At 44.6% G+C, this 20,551-nt stretch overlaps 1 protein-coding gene across 18 annotated transcripts in view; it reads left to right on the top strand.

Annotated features, from left to right (window-relative positions):
- Positions 1-5,274, top strand: part of CD44 (CD44 molecule (Indian blood group)) — an 86,993-nt gene extending 81,719 nt beyond the window's left edge. For all 18 annotated transcript variants that reach the window (XM_045066026.1, XM_045066027.1, XM_045066025.1 and 15 more), the window contains one exon: positions 2,179-5,274. In XM_045066026.1, the coding sequence (XP_044921961.1) occupies positions 2,179-2,383 (205 nt within the window). In that variant the 3' untranslated portion in view covers positions 2,384-5,274. The remainder of the gene's footprint in view (positions 1-2,178) is intronic.
- The last annotated feature ends 15,277 nt before the right edge of the window (positions 5,275-20,551 follow it).

Genomic DNA, 20,551 nt, shown 5'->3' with positions numbered 1-20,551 from the left:
CCCTCTGTCAAATAAATAAATAAAATATTAAAAAATAATTAAATAAAATCAGCTTTATTAGACAAAATAGCAAGAGTCCCTATCCCCCACCCATGCACCAACATTTTTTGTGATTATGAATCACTTTCCTACAATGTGCCATTCAACTTCTAAACTATCCATTAGGTCAGCAAATGGGAATTGCTTTAGTAAGGCACCTTCCCTCCAAAGAACACCTGAGATACCCACTGGAGAACTTGAAAAAATACAAGCAGACTTCCGCCTTCAGCCTTCTGGGCCATCTTCATAGGAAATATAATGACTGGTTGGGAGCAACCAGAACACAAGCAAATCCCAACTCATATGGCTCTGGTTCTGTGAACTACAGCCAGCGTTTCTCGAACCTTCACTGTGTTCCAGATCCTGTCCTAAGTGCTTCTCCAAGGCCTTGGCTGCCCCATCCGCCTGAGAAAGAGCAACACGTGGTAATTGCGGTTACACTCATGTGTCAGTGCTGGGCTGTGTTTCAAGGGCTTTCCACAATCCCATGAGACTGGTACTCTTGCCCGCCTGATTTTATGGATAAGAAACCTGAGAATCCGAGAGGTTGAATGAGTTGCTCCAGGCCACACAGCAAGAAGTTCTCAAAACCCAAGCCTTCCCAGCACCTACCCCTAACTGTGCGGACTGCACCCATAGTCCCAGCTCCACGGACATGCTCCAAAGTTCAAGCGACGACCCCCTCCACCCCTCCTCAACATCATGCCAGCGGGGACAGGATCTACCTCCCATTGAGGAGGTATAATTTCTGCTTCCCCAAATAAGAGATTAAAGTTTATGGCCTTGGCAATTCTAAAGGGAATGGCCCATAATCGTGAATAATAGAGGCTTTGTCTCTACAACTCCAAATATCCAGCGGCAAAGTGAACAATTCCGACTTCACACTGTTTCCAAATCTCCAGATGGCTGGCAGCATGAATAGAGCTGGGCAGAGCCCAGGCTTCTGGTCATAAAGGCATAGATTTGAATATTGACTCTGTCTTACTAGCTGTGTGACCTCAAGCTAGTTATCAAACATCCCCAGACCTCAGTTTCCACTGCTGTGTAACTAGAATAACAGCTGCGTTGCATGATTATTCTGCGGATTTCATGAAATTATATGTCAAGTGCCTTGCAGTCAGGAGGTGTCCAATAAATGCTAGCCCATTTCCCCCTTCCCCACCTCCTTGTTGCCATGAGGCTCTGCAGCTTTGCTTCTGTTAAGCAATCTGACTTCTAGATGTGCAGCCGTAGGCCTGGGATGGGACAGAGGAAGCATTGCATCAGGCTGAGTGGGCCAAGACAGTGCCACAGCTATGACCTGGAGATACCATCAAGGTCATGCTCTCCCATAGAAGACCTCCTGAGCTCGAATTTTGAGCAATGTTACTGAGAACCCTTGCAGTAACGGTGAAGAGCTTTCTTTACATAGTTAATTAAGCCTCCTATGTGCAGAGTTATATGGAAGTTACCCAATGTTAGCTGATGAAAATCAATACGGCCTTACATGTCCAGAATAATGTTTCATTTTTCTCAGGCCATGCAGTCAGAACCCTGATAAAGCCAACAAAATGTCCACTGGGAGAGGAAGTCAGGGCCCTTGGTTGAATACACAAATCAGAATGATTTATAGTCCTCATGTCCATGGTTTATCTAAGTCTGCAGGAACTGCTGAAGTGCCTAAAAAAGGCAAACATTGCCATCGCCTAGGATGAGGAAGGAGAATTAGAACTTAGGAGTCAGACACCAAAAGGCTTGAATTCCAGTTCTTTTATTACTTGCCAAATAAACGGGGGCAACTTACTGAATTTTTGGAGTACAATACTAGCCCTGGCGTCCCTGAGTTGGGACTACAGTTTCTCAAACTTAGCTGTGCATCGGAACCCCCTTGCAGGCTTGTAAAAGCAGAGATTAAACCCACTCCGAGACTTCTCCTACTCGGTACCTCTGGGGTCAGGCTGAGAATGTGTGTTTCTAACAAGTTCACAGGTGATGCTTTTGCTGCTGGTTCAGGGACTCACTTTGGAGGGTTAACCATCGGTCGGATGAAAAATGCAGTCGGACCATCCAAACCTGTCGTGATGACCTTGAGGGTGGTGGTGACAATGATGATCTGTGTCATCAGAGCGCCTTCTCATGTGCTTTTTTCTCAATCATTAGGTGTGGGCAGAAGAAGAAGCTGGTGATTAATAATGGCAATGGAGCGGTGGGGGACAGGAAGCCAAGCGGAATCAACGGAGAGGCTAGCAAGTCTCAGGAGATGGTGCACTTGGTGAACAAGGAGCCCTCGGAGACCCCCGATCAGTTTATGACAGCCGACGAGACGCGGAACCTGCAGAACGTGGACATGAAGATTGGGGTGTAACACCCATGCCGTGGTGACCTTGGAGAGAAATAGCACTTGGAGACATCACCTTAAGAAGGAGCTGGGACACTTCACAGATGTGACGTGCTACTGATTGTTTCATTTGGGGATTTTTTTTTTAGTATAAAATTTTCTACTCCTTTTTGGTTTTTTGCATTTTGTTTTTTAAAGTCAGGTCCAGTTTATAAAAACAGCATTGCTTTCTGAAATGAGGACCCAATTGATAACCTGCAAGAATTTGACTGTTTCAGGTCCCACCTAGAAGCCTCCACCCCGTAGGGCGTGCTCTGGATGGCTTCTAACAAAAGCCACAAATACGTCTTCCTGATCCCGGCCATCCCTCCACTCCTCCTCCCAGGCAGCAACCACCTGCTATACATGTCCCCCAGAGCTAAGAGGGGTTGGTCCCTGGGAGGATATTTGAATCAGTCCACATCCCCGCCCCCCCTCCCTGCAGCCCATCCCTGGGCATTTCTTTCCAGTGGGCTAGGGGTCAGAATGTACTGGTTACAAAGCCCCTTCTACAGAACCCCTGGAAATTTTTCATGTGCTTCTGGGAAATACCCAAAAGGTGAAGCTATTTATCTGTAGGAAGCTATTTATCTGTGTTTTTGAAATATTAAACCCTGGAGGTCCTTTGATTAGTATGATTTTTTTTTTGTTTTTTTTGTTACTTTGTCAGAGGCATAAAGGGTTCAAGCTGATTCATAATAAACATCTGTACTTCTTCCACCTTAACCCTTGGTGCTGTGATCCTTCACTTGTTTTCACCAGCCAAGTCTGGTTCCCAAAAACTCATCAGGAAGATGTGAGAAGGCCCTCCTCGAAAGTCTTCATCTCAGAGCCACTAAGCCCCCATTCAGGCTCACTCAACCAAATCCCAAAGAGAATCGAGGAAGACAGCACTATTTTATCTCTGAGTCTCCAAAGACTTTGTCCCGTCTTAGCACCTGAACTGCGAGGGGGAGGAGCCTCAGCAGCTTTTACATGAGAATGACCACCAGTTCTCTGCCCTGTAAGGCTCTGAAAAGCCACATTACATCGCAGGAGCTACCATTTGGGGCGTCCCATTTCATAGACGCTGACCCTGCTAAGTCATGTCCAAAAAACATTATGGGAGAATCTTTTGACCTCTTGTAATAAAAAGAGAAGCCAATGGAAATGAAAGAGAGCATAGACCGTAGCCAACCGGTTGCCACAGATTGGGGAGGAGGGGAGCAGCTGTGTCGATCCTGTTTGAGTGTTTTTATGACCGTATTTGTTTATACTTTAACAAGCCAGCTGTCCCCGATGCAGTTGCTTCTCAGGGTAAGTTAAGTACCTGGGAAGTCCCTCAGAAGGTTACAGGGCTGCCCGCCATCGGAGTCTCGGCAGCAGATAGGGAGGGTTATGACCAAATGAGAGAACAATGGCTTTATGCCTTGCTTGGCAAGTCCTCGGTCTTTATTCCTTAGTTCAGAAGTCCCATTGGTCCTGGAACTTCCAAAGATGATTTGTAATAGAAGAAATAGAATCTATAAAGTAAGGACTCTTATGAAACGAGACCTTTTCCTTATGCCCCCACAAAAAGTCATCTGTGCCTAAACTGATAGGTTTGCTAAGACTGAAGAGGAAGAGAGTTGGAGGAGGAGGAAAAGAAGAAGAAGGAGGAGGAGGAAGAGAAGAAAATGAGTCCCACATTAGTCAGGGCTGGTCTTATACATGGGGTGATTAGGAAGGAACTATTTTTAAAAGAGGGGCCTGCTTTCTGCAGTCCTTTCCAATTTCTGTTCTCCCCTATCCATCCTCATGACCACCTCTCAATCATCATCTTTGAAAACTTCCTTCTGTGAACTTCCTCAGCCAGTTCTATATCCAGCGGTCCGGGTTTCTCTTTATTTTCAAGTGGATAGCAAAGAAAAGGACATCTAGCCACTCCCCTTCACAGCTGCTATGTCCAAGTGCTCCCTGCTTTCCAAGAGCTTTCCTGGTCTGCTGCAGACACCCTCACTCTGGTTCTTTAGCCACTCTAGCATTTGTTTCAAGAGGGCTATTCCAGGTTTGATCTGTCCCCAGATTCCTTTCAGGGTCATGGATAGTCTTAAAAGTCTCACAGTTAGGGATGGTTTTCTTTTTCTAGAGATTTTCAATAAACAGTCTGAGATAGGTGATTGTTTTCTATTTTATTTTAGAATTTCATACAATCTTTCCTTTTATTACTGTTGTAGGCCCAGAGCATCCAGCCCTTGAATGTAATAGCCCTCCAATATTGCCCTGAGTTCATGGAATAGGAGGTATTCTCTTCCATTTGAAATAATGATGTAATTCCAGTAAGCTGAGAGTTTAAGATGCAGTTTTTCCTATAATTGTAAATCTTTTGTGTCTCCTGAGGTTTGTCTTTAAATTAGCACTGCGTGAAAAAAAAAAAAAGAAATGGGGCAAGAGACTCTTTTATATCGATATTTTGTAGATTCTGGCCTAGTAGAATGGAATTCTCCAGCAGAACCTCTCAAAGTTTTATATTGAGACCATGATGCCAAGAACTGATTCCATAGCCAGTGTTCATTCAATACTAGTACAGCCGAGGAGTGGGAGAAATGAACCTCTGACTTCCCTAGAAATGTTACGTGTTGTACTTAAGAATAAAAATAACGTGGCCCGTTAACCTTTATGTAATAGGTATGCCTTTCTATAAATCACTTTTGTTGAGTTTTCAAAGAATAGCGCATTGTTCATGCATGTACAGTGACCATTGTTACTTTGATTTGTCACAGCACACCCTTCCCCTGATTTTTGTATACTTACTGATGGACCAGTAGTAATGAGGAAAGCATGATATGTATATTGCCCTGTTGAAAGTACTTATTGGAAAAATACCGAAAGGCTACTATTAAAAGGCTAAAGGAAATGGACTCGAGAGTCTCTGATTTAAAGAGAATGGAAGCCTTGGAGGGGCAGAGCTGTGGTGATCTGGCTGTCTCAGTAATTTAGAACCACAAGGTTAAAAGTCTGTGAAGTGTCTGAAACCTTACTCTCATTTTCTCTTAAAAAAAAAAAAAAAATCACATGGACTTCTACCACTTGAGGGTCAGTCTTCTTTGGGAGAAAGTTTAATTCTCTCTAGAAAATGTATGGTCTACATAGCTCAGACTAAATAAGACATCTTGAAGCGTTAGTTCTTTAAAAACCAAGTACTACTGGACTCCCACGCAGAGAGAGAAGAGTAAACATACTCACCTCCATTCTCTCATGCAAACCTCTGAAAAGACAATAAAGAGATATCCCAAAAAGGTGTAAACCAGGGGGATCAAAAAGAATGGAAGAAGAGACAATAGGAACAAAAATTTGAAGCTGGAGAGTGACAGTTCATTGGTAACAGCAAATCTGGAGAAGCTGAATCCTAAGCCAGCAGTGGGGAAGTGAAAACGGGTCAATTTCATGTGTGATGCAGAACCCCCATGAAAGGCTCAGAAATTGGCAGCATTAGCTACCTCTGGGATGTGCTGAAGAAGATGGGGTTAAAAATAGGAGGATGGCTTTGAGGTCTATTTAAGATGCAGTTAGAACCCCAGATCTCCCTCTTCACTCCAAGTAGCTAAAAGTCTGTTCTTTCTGAATCTCAACCAATGACCAGAAATCCATTCTCTGAAGAGGGCAAAGCAGAAGGTCTATGAGGGGCAACAAGTTATATCCCATTGACATTAGAAATAGCATCCTGAGAAGTGAAAACATACATAAGGAATGTTGAGACTCCCTTGCCTTCTCCCCCCAAGCCTGGCTTCCAGAGTGCCAGCAGCCAAGCATGTATCCATCAGGCAGAAGTTCAGTCTTTCTGGGGAGTCTGATAAGATTGAGAGAAAACTCTGAAGATACTAACATGAGAGTTCTGCCAAGGAAATGGCCCAGCAAACCAAGCTGTCATGGAGATCACATCTCAACCCCCACCAGGGACACAGAGCTCTTAGCTTCCTTTGGCTCCCTCTTACACATCAGAAGTGGAGATGATTTATAGAGAGGAAAACTTTAAAAAAACATCATAAATAACCACCTTAAGATAAGAGGAGATCATATATCAATGAAACAAGAACACAACGCTAATATGAAAAGGAACATTGAACGAACACCTACAAAAAAGGAGGTCTTTAAAATTTAAACTCTAGGGGTGCCAGGCTAGTTCAGTTGGTTAAGTGTCTGTCTTCAGGGTCCTGGGATGGAGCCCCTGCATCAGGTCCCCTGCTAAGCAGGGAGTCTGCTTCTTCCTCTATCTCCCTCCCTCCATGCTCATGCTCTCTGTCTCTCAGAAATAAATACAATCCTTTAAAAATAAATAAAATAAAATTTAAACTCCAAACCGCAAATTGAAAAATAAACTCAATAGAAGATTTGGAAAAATAATATTAAAGAAATATCCCAGAAAAGAGAGAAAAAAACAAAGCAAAGGAAGCAGAGGAGAAAAGATAAAAGTAGGGAACCATTCTAGGAAATCTACCTTGTGAATAATAGGAGTTTCAGGAAGAGCAAATGAAGAGGAAGGATTCATTTAAGAATAAATCAAGAAGGTTTCCCAGAACTGAAGAACACAAATATCTAGACTAAAACAACCAGGTGAGTGCTTGGCACAACGGGTGAAAACGGACCCACATTAAAGCACATCATCTTAAAAATTCATCACAATCGAGGCAAAGAGATCTTTTAATATAACTCTGGAGAGGGAAGATTGATAATACAGAGGATTAAGAATCAGAATAGAATGAGATTTCTCAAGAGCCACATAGAAGGCCATGAAACAGTGCCCTCAAATTTGTGAGAGAAATAGTTCCCAGTTGGAACTTGAATTTAGCTAAACCACAAATTAAGAGAAAGGGCAGCATGAAGGCATTTCAAATATGCATTGTCTCCAAACCTATCCACCCGTTTTCAGGCAATTCCCACAGGATGTACTCCATCAAAACAAGGGAGTTAACTGAGAAAGAGGAGGGCATGGGACTCAGAGCAAAGTAAAGGGAATTCCTACAATGATGACAAGGGGAGATCCCAAGATGGCAGCTGCACGAGGACCAATCCGTCCAAACTGAAGTACTGACAGTAAATGAATAGAGCTCTAATTAAGAAGAAAATTAATTTTTTGGTTCTAGCAGTTAGCTACCGATGCATTAAAAACCACTCCAAAAATGCAGTAACTTAAAACAACAAACATTTATTATTTCTCAGGAGTGTCCCCATTGACTGGGTGCTCCTGCTGACCCAGGAAGAGCTCAGCTGGCTGTGATTGTACTCACACATGTGTCTGTGGTTAACAACAGGTCAACTAGAATCTCTGATGGCTTCATCTGGCATGGCTGGGAAGATAGGAGGGTGGTCTCTGCCTGTGTGTCCCTCACATGCCCCCAGCTGCCTGATCGAGCCTTGGCGGCAATCCAAGTGACAATAGATGTCCATAAGGCTTCTTGAGACCTAAACCAGGAACTGGATCTCCATCAATCCACCATGTTCTACTGACCAGACAGAGCATAAGGGCAGCCCAGACTTGAAAGGTGGGAAAGAGGTTTCACCTCTGAATGGGAGGAGCTGCAAAGTGACATTGCAAAAAGTGTGGTTACAAGGAGCCAATGATCAGGGTCATTAGTGTAATAGGTCCTTGAGTGATATGTTGAAAGTTGCTTTGGTGCTTGGAGGCACCTCTCATGTTTACGCGTAAGTACACGCACTCTCTCGGCCATGTTGGCTAGAGCATTAATTTAGAAAACTGTAAACAACTTCATAAATGCCGTGTTTATTGGAAAAGGAAGAAGCAGCGTCCTGTGTGAATCTACATTCATGAGATTATCCAATACAGTAGAAGGAGCATGGGCTTCGAAATCAGACAAACCTGGGTTTTAAGACTGACTCTGTCGGCTAACTTCAACCCTGTCCACACATCCTAAATACTTGGAGCCTTCATTTTCTTATCTGTAAAAGAAGGACCATGAAAATTCCACAGGGCCACTCTGAGGATTAAATGAAGTCATAACACCTGGCAGGGTCTGGCCTCCATCAGGTCCTCGAAAATACTGATTCCTAAGTGAATATCAATTCATGTCCCTTATGCACACAGTAGGCACTTACCCTCTCTCTTCACCATCCTCTCTGGTTTCCAGAGCTCTAATCAGCTTTTAAGCTCTTAACTTAGGATGCTTGGAACCAGAATATTTTGGGCTCCAAGGCTCTTCTATTTTCACAGCAAGGTCTTCTGCTTCCAAAGCCAGGCTAAAGAGCAAGGAGTCTAGCAAGCAAGAGTAGCAGGCATCCCTTGATGAAATCTTGGCCATTCAAGCTGTGGCTGTGGATTAACCAAATTGGTGGTTCCACCCACAGCTTGGATCAAGATTCCCAGAAAGTTGCCTCACCACATCCCTCCGCAGGCCAAGTCCCTTCCTCTCCCAGTGCCACCCCTTTACCTTGTCCGGGTGTCATCAACACACGTCTTACTGTGCCACCTAATTAATTGGCTCCTGGGTCTGTCTTTTCCACAAGGGAGCAAGCTTGAGGGCAGGATCCGGCTCTGGATCTTGAGTGCACATCAGAAGGCCGAGATCAATAATGGCCCCAACAGCCCTCTACGGAGTGCTTACATATTCCTGGAGTCACACTCCTCTGAGTCGTTCCTATTAACCCATGAAGGAGAATTCGTGTCCTATTTTTAACAGGTGAGGCACCTGGGGGTTGAAAAGGAGTTAATTATTGTCCCTAAGATACGCACGTAGAAAGGGGTAGAGCCTGGAACGGAGCTCAGCTCTGTCCAGAGCCTCTGACCTCCTGTGCTTTGCTGCCCGTAGTCTAAAGTTTGGTAAATTGAACTTGTCCAAGTTAAGAGGTCAGCTCTGAAGGCTGCAAACCAGGTCAGTGTGCCCTCATTCTCTGGGTCTGGTGGGACTGAAGGAGGCTTCCAAAAACCACAGGAAGGGCTTGGGAATGAGTAGGTGAAGGTACACTCACCATTTAGGCCACATTGGTGATAGAATTAACTTCGGAAACTGTAAACAACCTCATAGATGCTGTGTTTATTGGAAGGGAGAGAAGCAGGTCCTATGTCAATATGATTTCTGCCATGCTGCCTGGCAAAGGGTCAGGGGAGCAGGAGGTCTGGCTGAGCCGTCCTTCTTTCTCAATAACCAGCTCTACAGCCTCCAGCCCCATTTCTTGCCTGTGTTGACATCTGGGCTTCAACACCGGTAGCTTGCCCGTCAGGGCTCCCCATAACCCGCCCCCTCAACCTACGCCCTCAGGCTTCCAGACTGTTTGCCTCATCATGTGATGACCACTGTTTTCCAGAAGTCTAGTCCAAACCACTTCCTCTTTCCTCACTCCCTACAGAAGAATGGCAAGAACCTCAGGAAAGGCAGCTCAAGTTGAATTAGAAAATGGCTGTCTTTAAAAGAAAATTCTGAGTACAAATCTAACCCTACCCCTTACTCCCTATGTGCCCTTACATGAGTTTTTGAATGGCTCTGAGCCTCGGTTTCCTCATCTGTAAAATGGGAACCGCCATTACTACCAGAAAGACAGATGATCGATTAAATGAGTTCATATATGTCAAAATGCGTGGGGTACAGCAGATGTACACGGGTTTTTTTCCCCATTTTTCCTCCCATCTTCAATGTTTTTTGTTTCAGCTTTTGGATGAGGAGAGAGAGGAGATGGGGTTGGAATTCTAGGGGCCTCACTCCCAAGACCTAGCCCACACTGGGAACCCTCCTATGGAGAAGTGGAGAGACAGGTTTTCAGCTGTAAAGGCTTACAGGCAATTCAAACTTCAAGCGAGGTTACTAGAGTTCAAAAAGAACGGTACATTTTATTTTCTCCTCCTCCAAGGATTCTTTAAATCTCATTAAGGAATGAAGAAAGAAAAGGCAGGAAAAGCTATCGGAAGGACAAGAATAGAAGTAAGAGGAATACGAAGAAGTTCAAGACCTGAACAAAGGTAGTAAAAGCAAGTTAGTGCTCATTTAATAAGGCCTTTCGTATTTGGCAGAGAGAAAATCCCCCATGAGTCCCAATACGGACAGCGTCTCTCTTCTAATTCCCAGTGAGGCTGGCTGGCTACTGAGTCCAGTGCAGGTTGGGTTGGCCACACTTGGCCTGCCTGCTGTTCCACCCCCTTAAGCCAGTCTCCCTGGGTGCTGGGACCCAGCATCTGCATCACCCACATGGTCTAGCCTAGGGGGCAGAGTCACTGGACTCTGTCTCAGGGCAGCACCGAGCTGGGACATCTCTCAAGAGGACATCTCTCAACTCCCTGACCCTCTGTTGTAGATCACTTTCTCCTCCGGCACAATTTCGAGCGTTATGTAAAACCCAATCAAGAAAAGTTCTGCATGTTCACCTGGCAAGCCAAGGATGGGATCAATGGCAATTTTCCCATTGAGGTTCATGTCCTTTGAGAAATTGTTCTTTCCCTGTTATTTAACCAGCTTGTTGGCCTTCTCTGGCCCGTTGATAATGTGCCCCCTAGTGGACATTCCAGAACATTCCTCCGGTCCATGAAGACGTTGGATCCTGCCACCTGACTTTGGTCCTTGGCTCCTCCAAGTAAAACCCGAAAGAAGAGGCTGAAGGATGTCCTTGCACTAAAATCTTAGTGTAGAGTGGGAGTGGACTGGGTTGCCTTTATGGTGGGACAAAGGATCAGGGTACACGGGTGGTCCATATTTTCTCTTTTTAATCAATACCTTGTGGTTTTTGTTTTTGTTTTTTTAAGATTTTATTTATTTGAGAGGGACAGTGAGAGAGAGCATGAGAGGGGAGAAAGTCAGAGGGAGGAGCAGACTCCCCGTGGAGCTGGGAGCCTGGTGCTGGTTTCCATCCCAGGACCCCAGGATCATGACCTGATCGCTCAACCAACTGAGCCACCCAGGTGCCCAATACCTGTGTTTTGAAAAGGATTCAAAAGATCATAAAGAGAAGGAAATATTAATTACCAGCCCTTTAATCATAATACCAAATACCTTCTACGTGCTGAAAACCATGATGTGTACTGGGCTATACACCTTCGCCTGAGAGACACAAACAAGTGTTGTAGTACCTTCCACGATGGGGCGGAGGGGGGGCATGGGGATGGAGAAGAGGGTGGCCATCTGCGATAGTGGACATTGACTAGACACTTGTTACCTTCCAGAGACTGTTTAAAACCTGCTGAGCTCAGTAACCCAATTAATTGATTTAACCTCTCTGTGGTTAAAGAGATGATAGAACACAGTCCATAGAGTTAACAAACTAAACTAATCAACATCTTGGGCTTTAGAGCAAAGCCTAACCCAGAGCGCTCCATAAGCATGTGCTACAATTGGAAAACAAGACTCAGGAGATCCACATGGAATAAAGTACTTTATTATCTTTATTTGACAGATGGGGAAGCTAAGACACAGAGAGTATAGTCACTCAGGAAGTTGGTAGGATGCCAACATGAACAGCACAGAGCCGGGGCTGCCTCTGAGCCCCTACACCATACTGCTTCTGCTCCAACACACCGATCCTTTTAACAGGAATGATTTTCGTGACAGCTCCTAGAGAGGGCTGGCTTCAGTGTTGATGAGTTTCAAATGAGTTTCAAAATCATCTGGGACTTCAAAACGGACTTTAAACCGTTTTGAAGTCCCAGATGATTTTGGTTCTAAACGCAGCACATATTAAGCTATTTGGTGTTTGGGGATGAGTTCAACTCTATACCAGATTTTGTCTCTATTTGATTTGGAATTATCCCTTTGGTTAAATGGATTCACTAGAGGAATCCAGGGCTACTCAAAGAAGAGATTGGATTATTTGGAGCCTTTTATTTTTCCTTAAAAAGAATTTAACATAAAAAATACAAAGTTAGGGGCACCTGGGTGGCTCAGTCAGTTGAGCACCAGCTCTTGAATTCAGCTCAGGTCATGATCTCAGAGTCGTGGGATCAAGCCCTGAGTCAGGCTGCAAGCTGGACTAGGAGTCTGCTTGAAGATTCTCTCTCTCCCTCTCCCCCAGTTCAAGCTTGCTCTCTCTCTTCCTCTCTCGTCTCTCTGAAATAAATAAATAAATCTTTTAAAAAATACAAAATGAGGGACGCCTGGGTGACTCAGTTGTTTAAGTATCTGCCTTTGGCTCAGGTCATGATCTCAGGGTCCTGGGATCAAGTTCTGAGTTGGGCTCCTGCTAAGCCAGGAGTCTGCTTCTCTCTCTCCCTCTGCCTGCTGCTCCCCCAGCTTGTGTGCGTTCTCTCTCTATGTCTGGCAAATAAATAAATAAATAAAATCTTTTAAAAAGTACAAAATGAATGATCTACTCCATTTCTAGAAAAAGGTAAATAGACAGCCAAACATCTATTTTCTGTAAAATTCTTTATCCTGAAATTTTAAGCTGGAAATATTTTCTCTCCCAAAAAGTATCCTCTAAGTTTGGTAACTAGCTACACAAATGAGTTGAATTTCAAGACATATCAGTACAATTGGATAAACTGATTTCTTCCTGCTCCTAGAATTTAGGGAAACATGATTTGAATAAGATGTTCTTTGTTGTCCAGTAAGAGTAAGGTGTCTGGTAAATTACACTAGTGGTAAGGCAGGTGCAAATATTCCTCAGGCATATTAAGTCCAGGGTATTCATTCTGCTAAGAGAACTGTCAAGATGAATGGAGAAACTGGTATTTGTTATTTAGGTCAGGACAGGGGTTTCTGAAGGAAATCAAGCCCGGAAGTGAAGAGATATGTTTGATTTTGGGTAATCGAGGGGAAATCCAGCCACCACCCAGGGTGGCAATTTCTCGCCAAGTTTTTCCTTCCATTCCTCCAGATTTCAGAGACAAAGGCTCATTTCTGGAGAATGCAGAGGACATGCAGACAGAGCCCACCATTCCCTGTGGTGCAATTATAGCTTGCAGGAGAAAATCAATTGACATCCAACAGCGAAGGTTGGGAACGCTGAGAGAATTAGACCTGAAAGGGGCAGAGATTTGATTTTTTCTGTGGGCAGAGCTGTCAGGTACCAGGAGAAAGGATTGTGGGGATATCAGAAATAGATGGGGTTCATGGAGGAGAGATAAGGAACAGGAATGAAGAGAGATAAAGAGAAAATCTTAGAAAGTTGCATTTCATATTGCCCACCCCAGAATGAAATTCTATCTCTCTCTATCTCTCTCTCTCTCTCTCTCACACACACACACACACACACACACACACACACACACACACCGGCTTATATGGTTTGGGAATAAGGATGGTAGATCAGTTCTCCTGAAATCAATATTACACTATATGTAAACTAACTAGAATTTAAACTAAAATATGAAACAAGAAAACAGGAAGGTAGATCAAGTCCACAATATTTCATCTCCCTCTCCCCACTCCATTCTTACAATTGTGTAAGACTTTCAGATAATTGGGAGCTGGTTGTATAACCTTCTTAGTAAGCCTCGTGTTTCCAGCAGTGGCCTCTGCACCTAGAGGAGCGCTCTGGCATACAGTAGGTGCATAATGATATATGCTGATTAAAGACCCACATGAATCATAGAAAGAGGCACATCTTATATGAGAGAAAAAGAGGAACCAGATTCACTGGTTATATTTTGGAAGCTTTTCCAGAATATCTGCCTAAGAAAATGATATCTGATTACTTCCAAACCAAGTCACAACCTAGCATTAAGCTGGGATTACCAACCAGGCAGGCTGCTAAAGGGTTAGCATGATGTCACCAAGATGTCAAAGGGAAGCTGGCCAGCTAGTGGGCGACGGTGCACCTTAGAGTTTCTTCCACGATGCCCTATCTAAACAAGGGATCTATTCGAGTCAGTGTAGTGGGGCTTGGCCCCGTCTGCTGGGAGGGGGTGCAGCATGCACAATGGCTCCATTCGAGAACGGATCTTCCATCTCAGACTTTCGGGTTGAGTCAACATTTATGTGTATTTCTTCCTAAGACTCATTTATGTCTCTTTTTCATTTATGTATATTCCTTCCTAAGACTCATTCAAATGATAGCCAATGTATTGGAAGAGTATAGATCTACAAACACAAAAAGCATGGAAAGAAAGCACATTAATAGAAAAAGAGAGTTCAGCAGATTTGGGAAGAAGGCTCATAAATGGTGGCAGGATTCCTGGTCTCGCCAGTGTGGAAAGCTGGAAGCCAGTGGGGGTGTCTCTGCGAGGAGTTTCCGCAGAACCCATGTCCCATAGGAGACGCCTGGTTCCTGACTAAGCAAGTGGACAGAGTGGCACTGAGGAGCACAAAAGCATGATTTGAACTTGAGCTAGACGAGCTTGGTGAAAAGGACCCCCAGGACTTGTAATCTTGAGTACACAGCACGCAGATAAGTGAGAAGTGGAGACAGGTTCACAGCTGTAGGAACGTGGCAGCTGTGTCCGGTAGTGGAGCTGGGCAAGGGAAGCCTTGATGGCAGTGTCCTTATAAACTTAATCTGCCTCCTAGCCTCTAAATACCAAGAGAAAAATAGAGGTGGGATATCTTCCCCTTCCCGATACCCAACAACTGAATAGATACTATGCCTGAGGGCCCCTTACTTAACATATTTGGGCCTCAGTTTCTTCATCTGTGAAATGCAGTCAGTGGGTCCCCCACTAGGCAGCGTGAGCTTTTCCCCACAGCAAGACTCTGGCTGGACCAAGGAAAAAGTCCATCTTCCTGACTCATCTCTTCAGATAACAGCTGGACACCCATTCCGTGGGGGCAGAAATAAAGATAATGTATCAGTTTGGGTTATTTTTTTTTTCATCATTTAGCTTTCAGTAACACAGCTGTTTAGAAAAAAAAAAAAAAAACCCTCACCCCTAATTTGAAATTGGTGCAGAAAAGAGAATTAATTTCTTTCTTTCTTTCTTTTTCTTTTCTTTTTTTTGGAAAAGAGTAATTTCTAAACTCTCCACACCTTGACCTTAGAAAAATGACACTCTTAGATTGTGTCAGCCGAGACAACTTTGGTGTGTGTTGTCTTTTCCTCCAGCCTGCCTTCAGAAGCCTCTCTGGTGACTGAGTTCCCTTTCCTCAGGACGGACAAACATATATCCTTTCCATTGGCATCATCAGGTAGTAACTGGCTCATAAGGAGGGTTTAATTTTGCCTCCAAATGAGGCTGCCACAAAGAGAAAACATCTAAGCCGAAACCCCAGAGTAGGAGATACGTTTCTCTAATATTTCAGGTGATTGTTTGCAGTACAGACAACTGCAAATTTTCTGTGGCCACAGATGACAAAGTTGAACTCTCCCTCCTGCTATGTGGCCATCACAGGTCCTGACACTCAGAGACCCCAAATGGGTCAGTGTGCTGTCACAACCTCAAATATTTTCATTACTTAGATATTCTAGAAATGTGAACATTTGTAGAGCCGAAAAAGACAACTACTTCTGAAATCCAAAAATTAAAGATAAAATAGACATGTTATGCCCTAACTCAGTCTCAGAAACAAAATCGATTTGAGGACATGGTCATCCTATCTATTGCTAAAACCACTGCAGGAGCTAATGGGGCCATCCAGCATATCCTTTTATTCTTAAAAAAAAAAAAAAAAAAAAAGGCTCAGAGAACAAGAAATCTAATGACAGGGCTTTCTGCCTCAAGCCTGATTGGCTCAAGGTCCCCACAATTACGAGAAAAGGATGTGTTTCTAGGAGGGCTAAGGGTGTGGCTCTTGGCATGTGAGGCTGAGTAGTGTCAAACTTATAAAGCTCATGAAGATTTTGAGTCAAGTTGCCCAAGACACTGTGGACTTCAACTAGAAAACTCTGTACCTAATGGAGAATTAAAAGGAGCCCTGAACCCTAACTTTCTATGAACAGAAAGCAGACGCTGTTGCTGCAAGAGACATTATTCCTATCTGCTCTCCTCACATGAGGCAACTGAGTGTGACGGAGAAGGAGGGGCTTCTGAGGGTGGAATGAAATGTCATGGTGGGTGGGGGGAAGGGGGGAGTTGGGGAAGCCCTCCCAGGGAGCCAGATTAGGACCTAATCAAGAAATGTCCCTTATGCGAAGGGGGCCCTCTAATGTCTGCCCACCAGGATTTCTGAATGCCATGACTCAGTGACTCAATCTTTCATTTGTCCCCTTTCCAGATGGGAGTATGTTATGGTAATTAAACTGTCCCTATTCGACCACTGGAACATCTGTATGTGAGGGATGGAGGGGAGGGGTGGGGTGGGGCTGCAGAGAACTTGCATTTTGTTTTCACCGATTTCTGGGGCAACAAGAGCTACCTCTAAACTGTATATAGTAACTTCCACGTGACACTCTGAGATCCTGGACTTTGAGCTTGATGCCGTGAATGGATGAGACTTTGTGTAGGCCCCCTTGGGGGAGGGGCTCTGAGTACATTTTGCACGAAGTATTGGGTGACTGGAGACTATGGTAACATATTGGCACAAGTGTTTCTGGATCTCCTCCATCCTGAGAATGGAGGGAGGCAGGATTGCATTTCACTCTCCCTGGAAGCTGCACGGGACCATGTGGCTCATTCTGGCCAATGAGTTGTGAGCTGAGGTGACCTTTAACTGTGTGAGAACCTCCCTTGAGCTGTCTTTCCCTCCGGCATGGCAACAAACCTCTTTAAGGTCATAGCTGGTTTATCAATGTAGGGTTCCTGGGAAAGTACATGGAGGAGAATGACCCCTGCAGACCCATGGTGCAACTATGCTGTGAGCCCATAATAAGCTCATCTTGCTGATACCATTGCCCTACAACTCATCCTGACCCATACAATCAAGAATGACATAGAGAAGACAGACAGGAATCTCTCCCTCTTCCCAGTTTCTTTGCAGTCATTGATAATCAATGTCATTCTTTCCTAGCGAGTACACTCTAGGAAGAGTCTCCCTCACTCTCAGCTGATTGGAGTTCACACTCAAGATGGCGCTCACTGTCCTGTAGATTTAGCAAACACTTTAAGGAAGAGAATAATCTGTTCTGACCAGCTGGGCCAACTCGTATGGATGTAGCTTGGGGCTCCGGGCATCCTTGGAGACCTCCTCTTTTCTAAATGTGGGTTTCATGACTGCAGAGGGCAACTAAGTAGGTAATGCAGGACCATACAGGATGACAAGCATGGCCAATCTCATTTGAATGCATGACTGGGCTTCAAGATTAGACACCAAGGAGTACTATGCGGAGCAGAGAGATTCAAACGCCATAAAACATTCATAACATAGCAGTAGACTCTGTTGAGTTATTTGAGAAAACAGAACCAGTATATGAAAGGCATTGGAACTAGAAATACCTCCAGGACAGCTTTTTCTTTAGATGTATGTTTCTGAACATCAGTGGTATTATCCGTAAAATGAGGGGGAGGGGGATGTTGATAACACCTACCCACCTCACAGAATTGTTGTGGGAACCATATGAGCTGAGGTACACAGGAGCCTGCCACATGGTAGGCATGCGTGGGATGAAAGTTTTAGATGACGCTGTTGGTTCTCGACTCAGATCCCTTTCTTGGGTTGGTGCATCCATCCCCTAACTGCTGTGTTGACAACTAACAACTCACAGCCACTCCCCTCTCTAGAAAATGGTTCTCAGCAGATGGGAGCTGCCTCATCCTGGAGACTATTCTCCTCTTCCACAAGTAGCCTGCAGCCAATGACTGAGGGATCTGGGTACTCAAAGTCCCCTTAAAGGACAACTCAGACTTTTCCTGAGACTATCTTCTTGCTCCACTCTTTCTCTTCCCTTTCCTGTTTCCTTCAGTTCTTTATAAGGTTTTGTGAAAAGTACTCCCTCAGAAAAATCGTGGAAATTTGAATCCTGTCTCAGGTTCTGCTTCTAGGGATCCCACCTCAGACAGTAGCTACGGTCAATCATAAATAGCAAGCTCCTAAGATATGGTCATGCCCTGAAGCTGCTGAAAAGTATAGGGGGCCACTATTTTGAGATGATTCTAGCATGGCGATGGATGAGCTCCCCAAACCAAGAGGCTCCAAAAGGCTCCAGGTTCTGTTCTTGAAACTGTTGGGGGAGAAGGCAAACATCATTTGTGGAAAAAGACAAGGCAAAGGAGAAAGGGGTGATGGGAAGAAAACTGCTGAGAATAGACCCAGCCAAGGGAGTTTTGTAGGGTGCTGCTGAGTTGGGCACATTCCACAGAAATGGCCTTTCTCATGACAGTAGGCTCTGCCAGTATATACAATGCTGTGAGCTAGGGACTCCCTGAGGGGCTTTTCCAGTAAAGAAAGAATTCACTTATTCCTGGATGTCCTGTTTCCCATTGGAAAAGCCATCACAGGCTCTTGTCCCGGTGAGAGGCCTCTTTAGCCAGGTTGAGACTTCCTTTCCCTGAAAAAAAATCTAGGGTGTTTGCTAGAGATCATAGCTTTGGTAAGTAACAAAAGAAAGTATTAGAGGGTCTTCTGGAACACCAGGCAGTACCGTCTCGTGATGTCATGAAGCTTCTCTAGAAGTAAAGGATGATTATCCTCAAGAAAACTCTGAGTAAAGGAATAAAGCCCGGGTCACGAGAGGTCATGGTCTATCAACAGAGCTCAGATGTTTGGAAGATGAGCTCTGAGTTCTGGGTTAAACGCTTGTGTCCATGTGATATGGTTGAAAAGGGGCCAGATTGGGAAAGAGGAAGCATGGTTTCCTACAGCTTAGCCACTAGGAGTTATAATTGATAATGCTAAGGGTGGCAATAGTGACGATGAAGATGATGCATTTGATGGTGGTGATGGCTATCATTGATGGGTCAAGTGTTGTGCCAAATAGTTTGTGGTTGTCCTCTCATCAGATCTCCTATTTCATGGGCAGGGTTAGCCCCGTTCCACAGATGAAGAAGGGGCAGCAAACAGTCCACAGACCAGAGCTAGAAGAGGCACATAACGAGGATTTAACCTTGGGTTCTCATTGCATTTACCTCTAGTTCATTTTAAATGAAGGGGCCATTTTCCTCATCTGAGAAAGGCATGGCTAGCCTTCAAATACTCGCCCTCTAAGGTCCTTTCTGGCCTTACAGTCTGTCATGGTCTCTCTCTTCTTCACCAAGATGAGGGAAAAGTTTGAGATGAGAAGAAAAGCAATTGGAGAAGGGAAACTGCATTCCATCTGAACTTTTCACTCAGATGAAGGCAATTTGGAAATTCCAGGGCCCCTCCTCCCATGAGCAGCATGCTGTCCAGGCCCGGAAAACATCTGAGAAGTGACAGAGGCCGTTGGAGAATTCCAGGAGAACCAAGTCATGCAACAAAAGGAGTCTACCACAGATGACTGTAGTTCTATATTTGCCCTTTTTTCCTTCACTGGAGGCCACTAGATTTTTCCAGACAATATTTGGAAGGCTAACTTCTGATTACCCTGAATCACCAACCAAAATAGATCTTGGGATTCTGTGTATTTATTCTGACCTGATAAAGAGAGAGCATGGGTGGGGAAGGGGGAAACGGACAGAGTAACAATTTATTTGTCTGATTTATGGCATTCAGAAGCATTTAAAGTTGTTGCTTTTCAATGTTTGTGAGCAAGAATGGAATTTACATTGGATGGTTTTACGCTCTTTACACTCTTTTTGGACAAGCGACACGGACCCAACCAACACTCCCGAGCTGAAGCCTGACTCTGGCTCAGTTTTTCTCACAGTGACGCAGGAATTAACTCTTGCCTCTCCCTGCCTCAGTGGGAGGATGAATGAACTGAACCTTAAAAACTACCAGCAAGAAAAGTACTAAGCTAAAAAATCTGCCTTTTTCCCAGGGACTCCACATTCTTCTGTTCTTGCACAGCCCACGTCAGACGTGTGGGCATCTCCACCCATGCCTTCCCGTTCTCATGAAAGCTTTCCTGGAGGTGCCTGAACCTTCTGTCTCATGTGGCTCTTTAAAGTATAAAGTCCTGGCTTCCTGTTTTAGGTCACTGTGCCCAGAAGAAGAGGTGCCAAGGTTTGGGGGCCTCGGGTGGCAGCCACGCAGCCGCCCTTTTCAGACACACTGCCCCGTACGATTCCACAGTCCACCATCGTGGGACCACAGCATGACGCTCCAAGGGCTGCTAACAGTTTGAGGGGCAGGTGGGGAGTTTTCCTGTGACTTCCTGTAACTTCTCTCAAACAACGGTTGGCATCATAGCAAACAGCCTGCTAACATCCGGCGGAGCTTGCTGGGCCCACTGCATTGTGCGTAAAGAAGAGAGGAAAGATCTGGTGGGTCCTGTCTAGTTGATCTTGGAGCCGTGTTAAAGGCTTGACCATGT

Source organism: Mustela putorius, unplaced genomic scaffold, assembly GCF_011764305.1.
Source record: "Mustela putorius furo isolate JIRA1106 unplaced genomic scaffold, ASM1176430v1.1 tig00003859_pilon_pilon_pilon, whole genome shotgun sequence".
Taxonomy (NCBI): Eukaryota; Metazoa; Chordata; class Mammalia; order Carnivora; family Mustelidae; genus Mustela; species Mustela putorius.
This window is presented reverse-complemented; position numbering and strand designations above follow the sequence as displayed.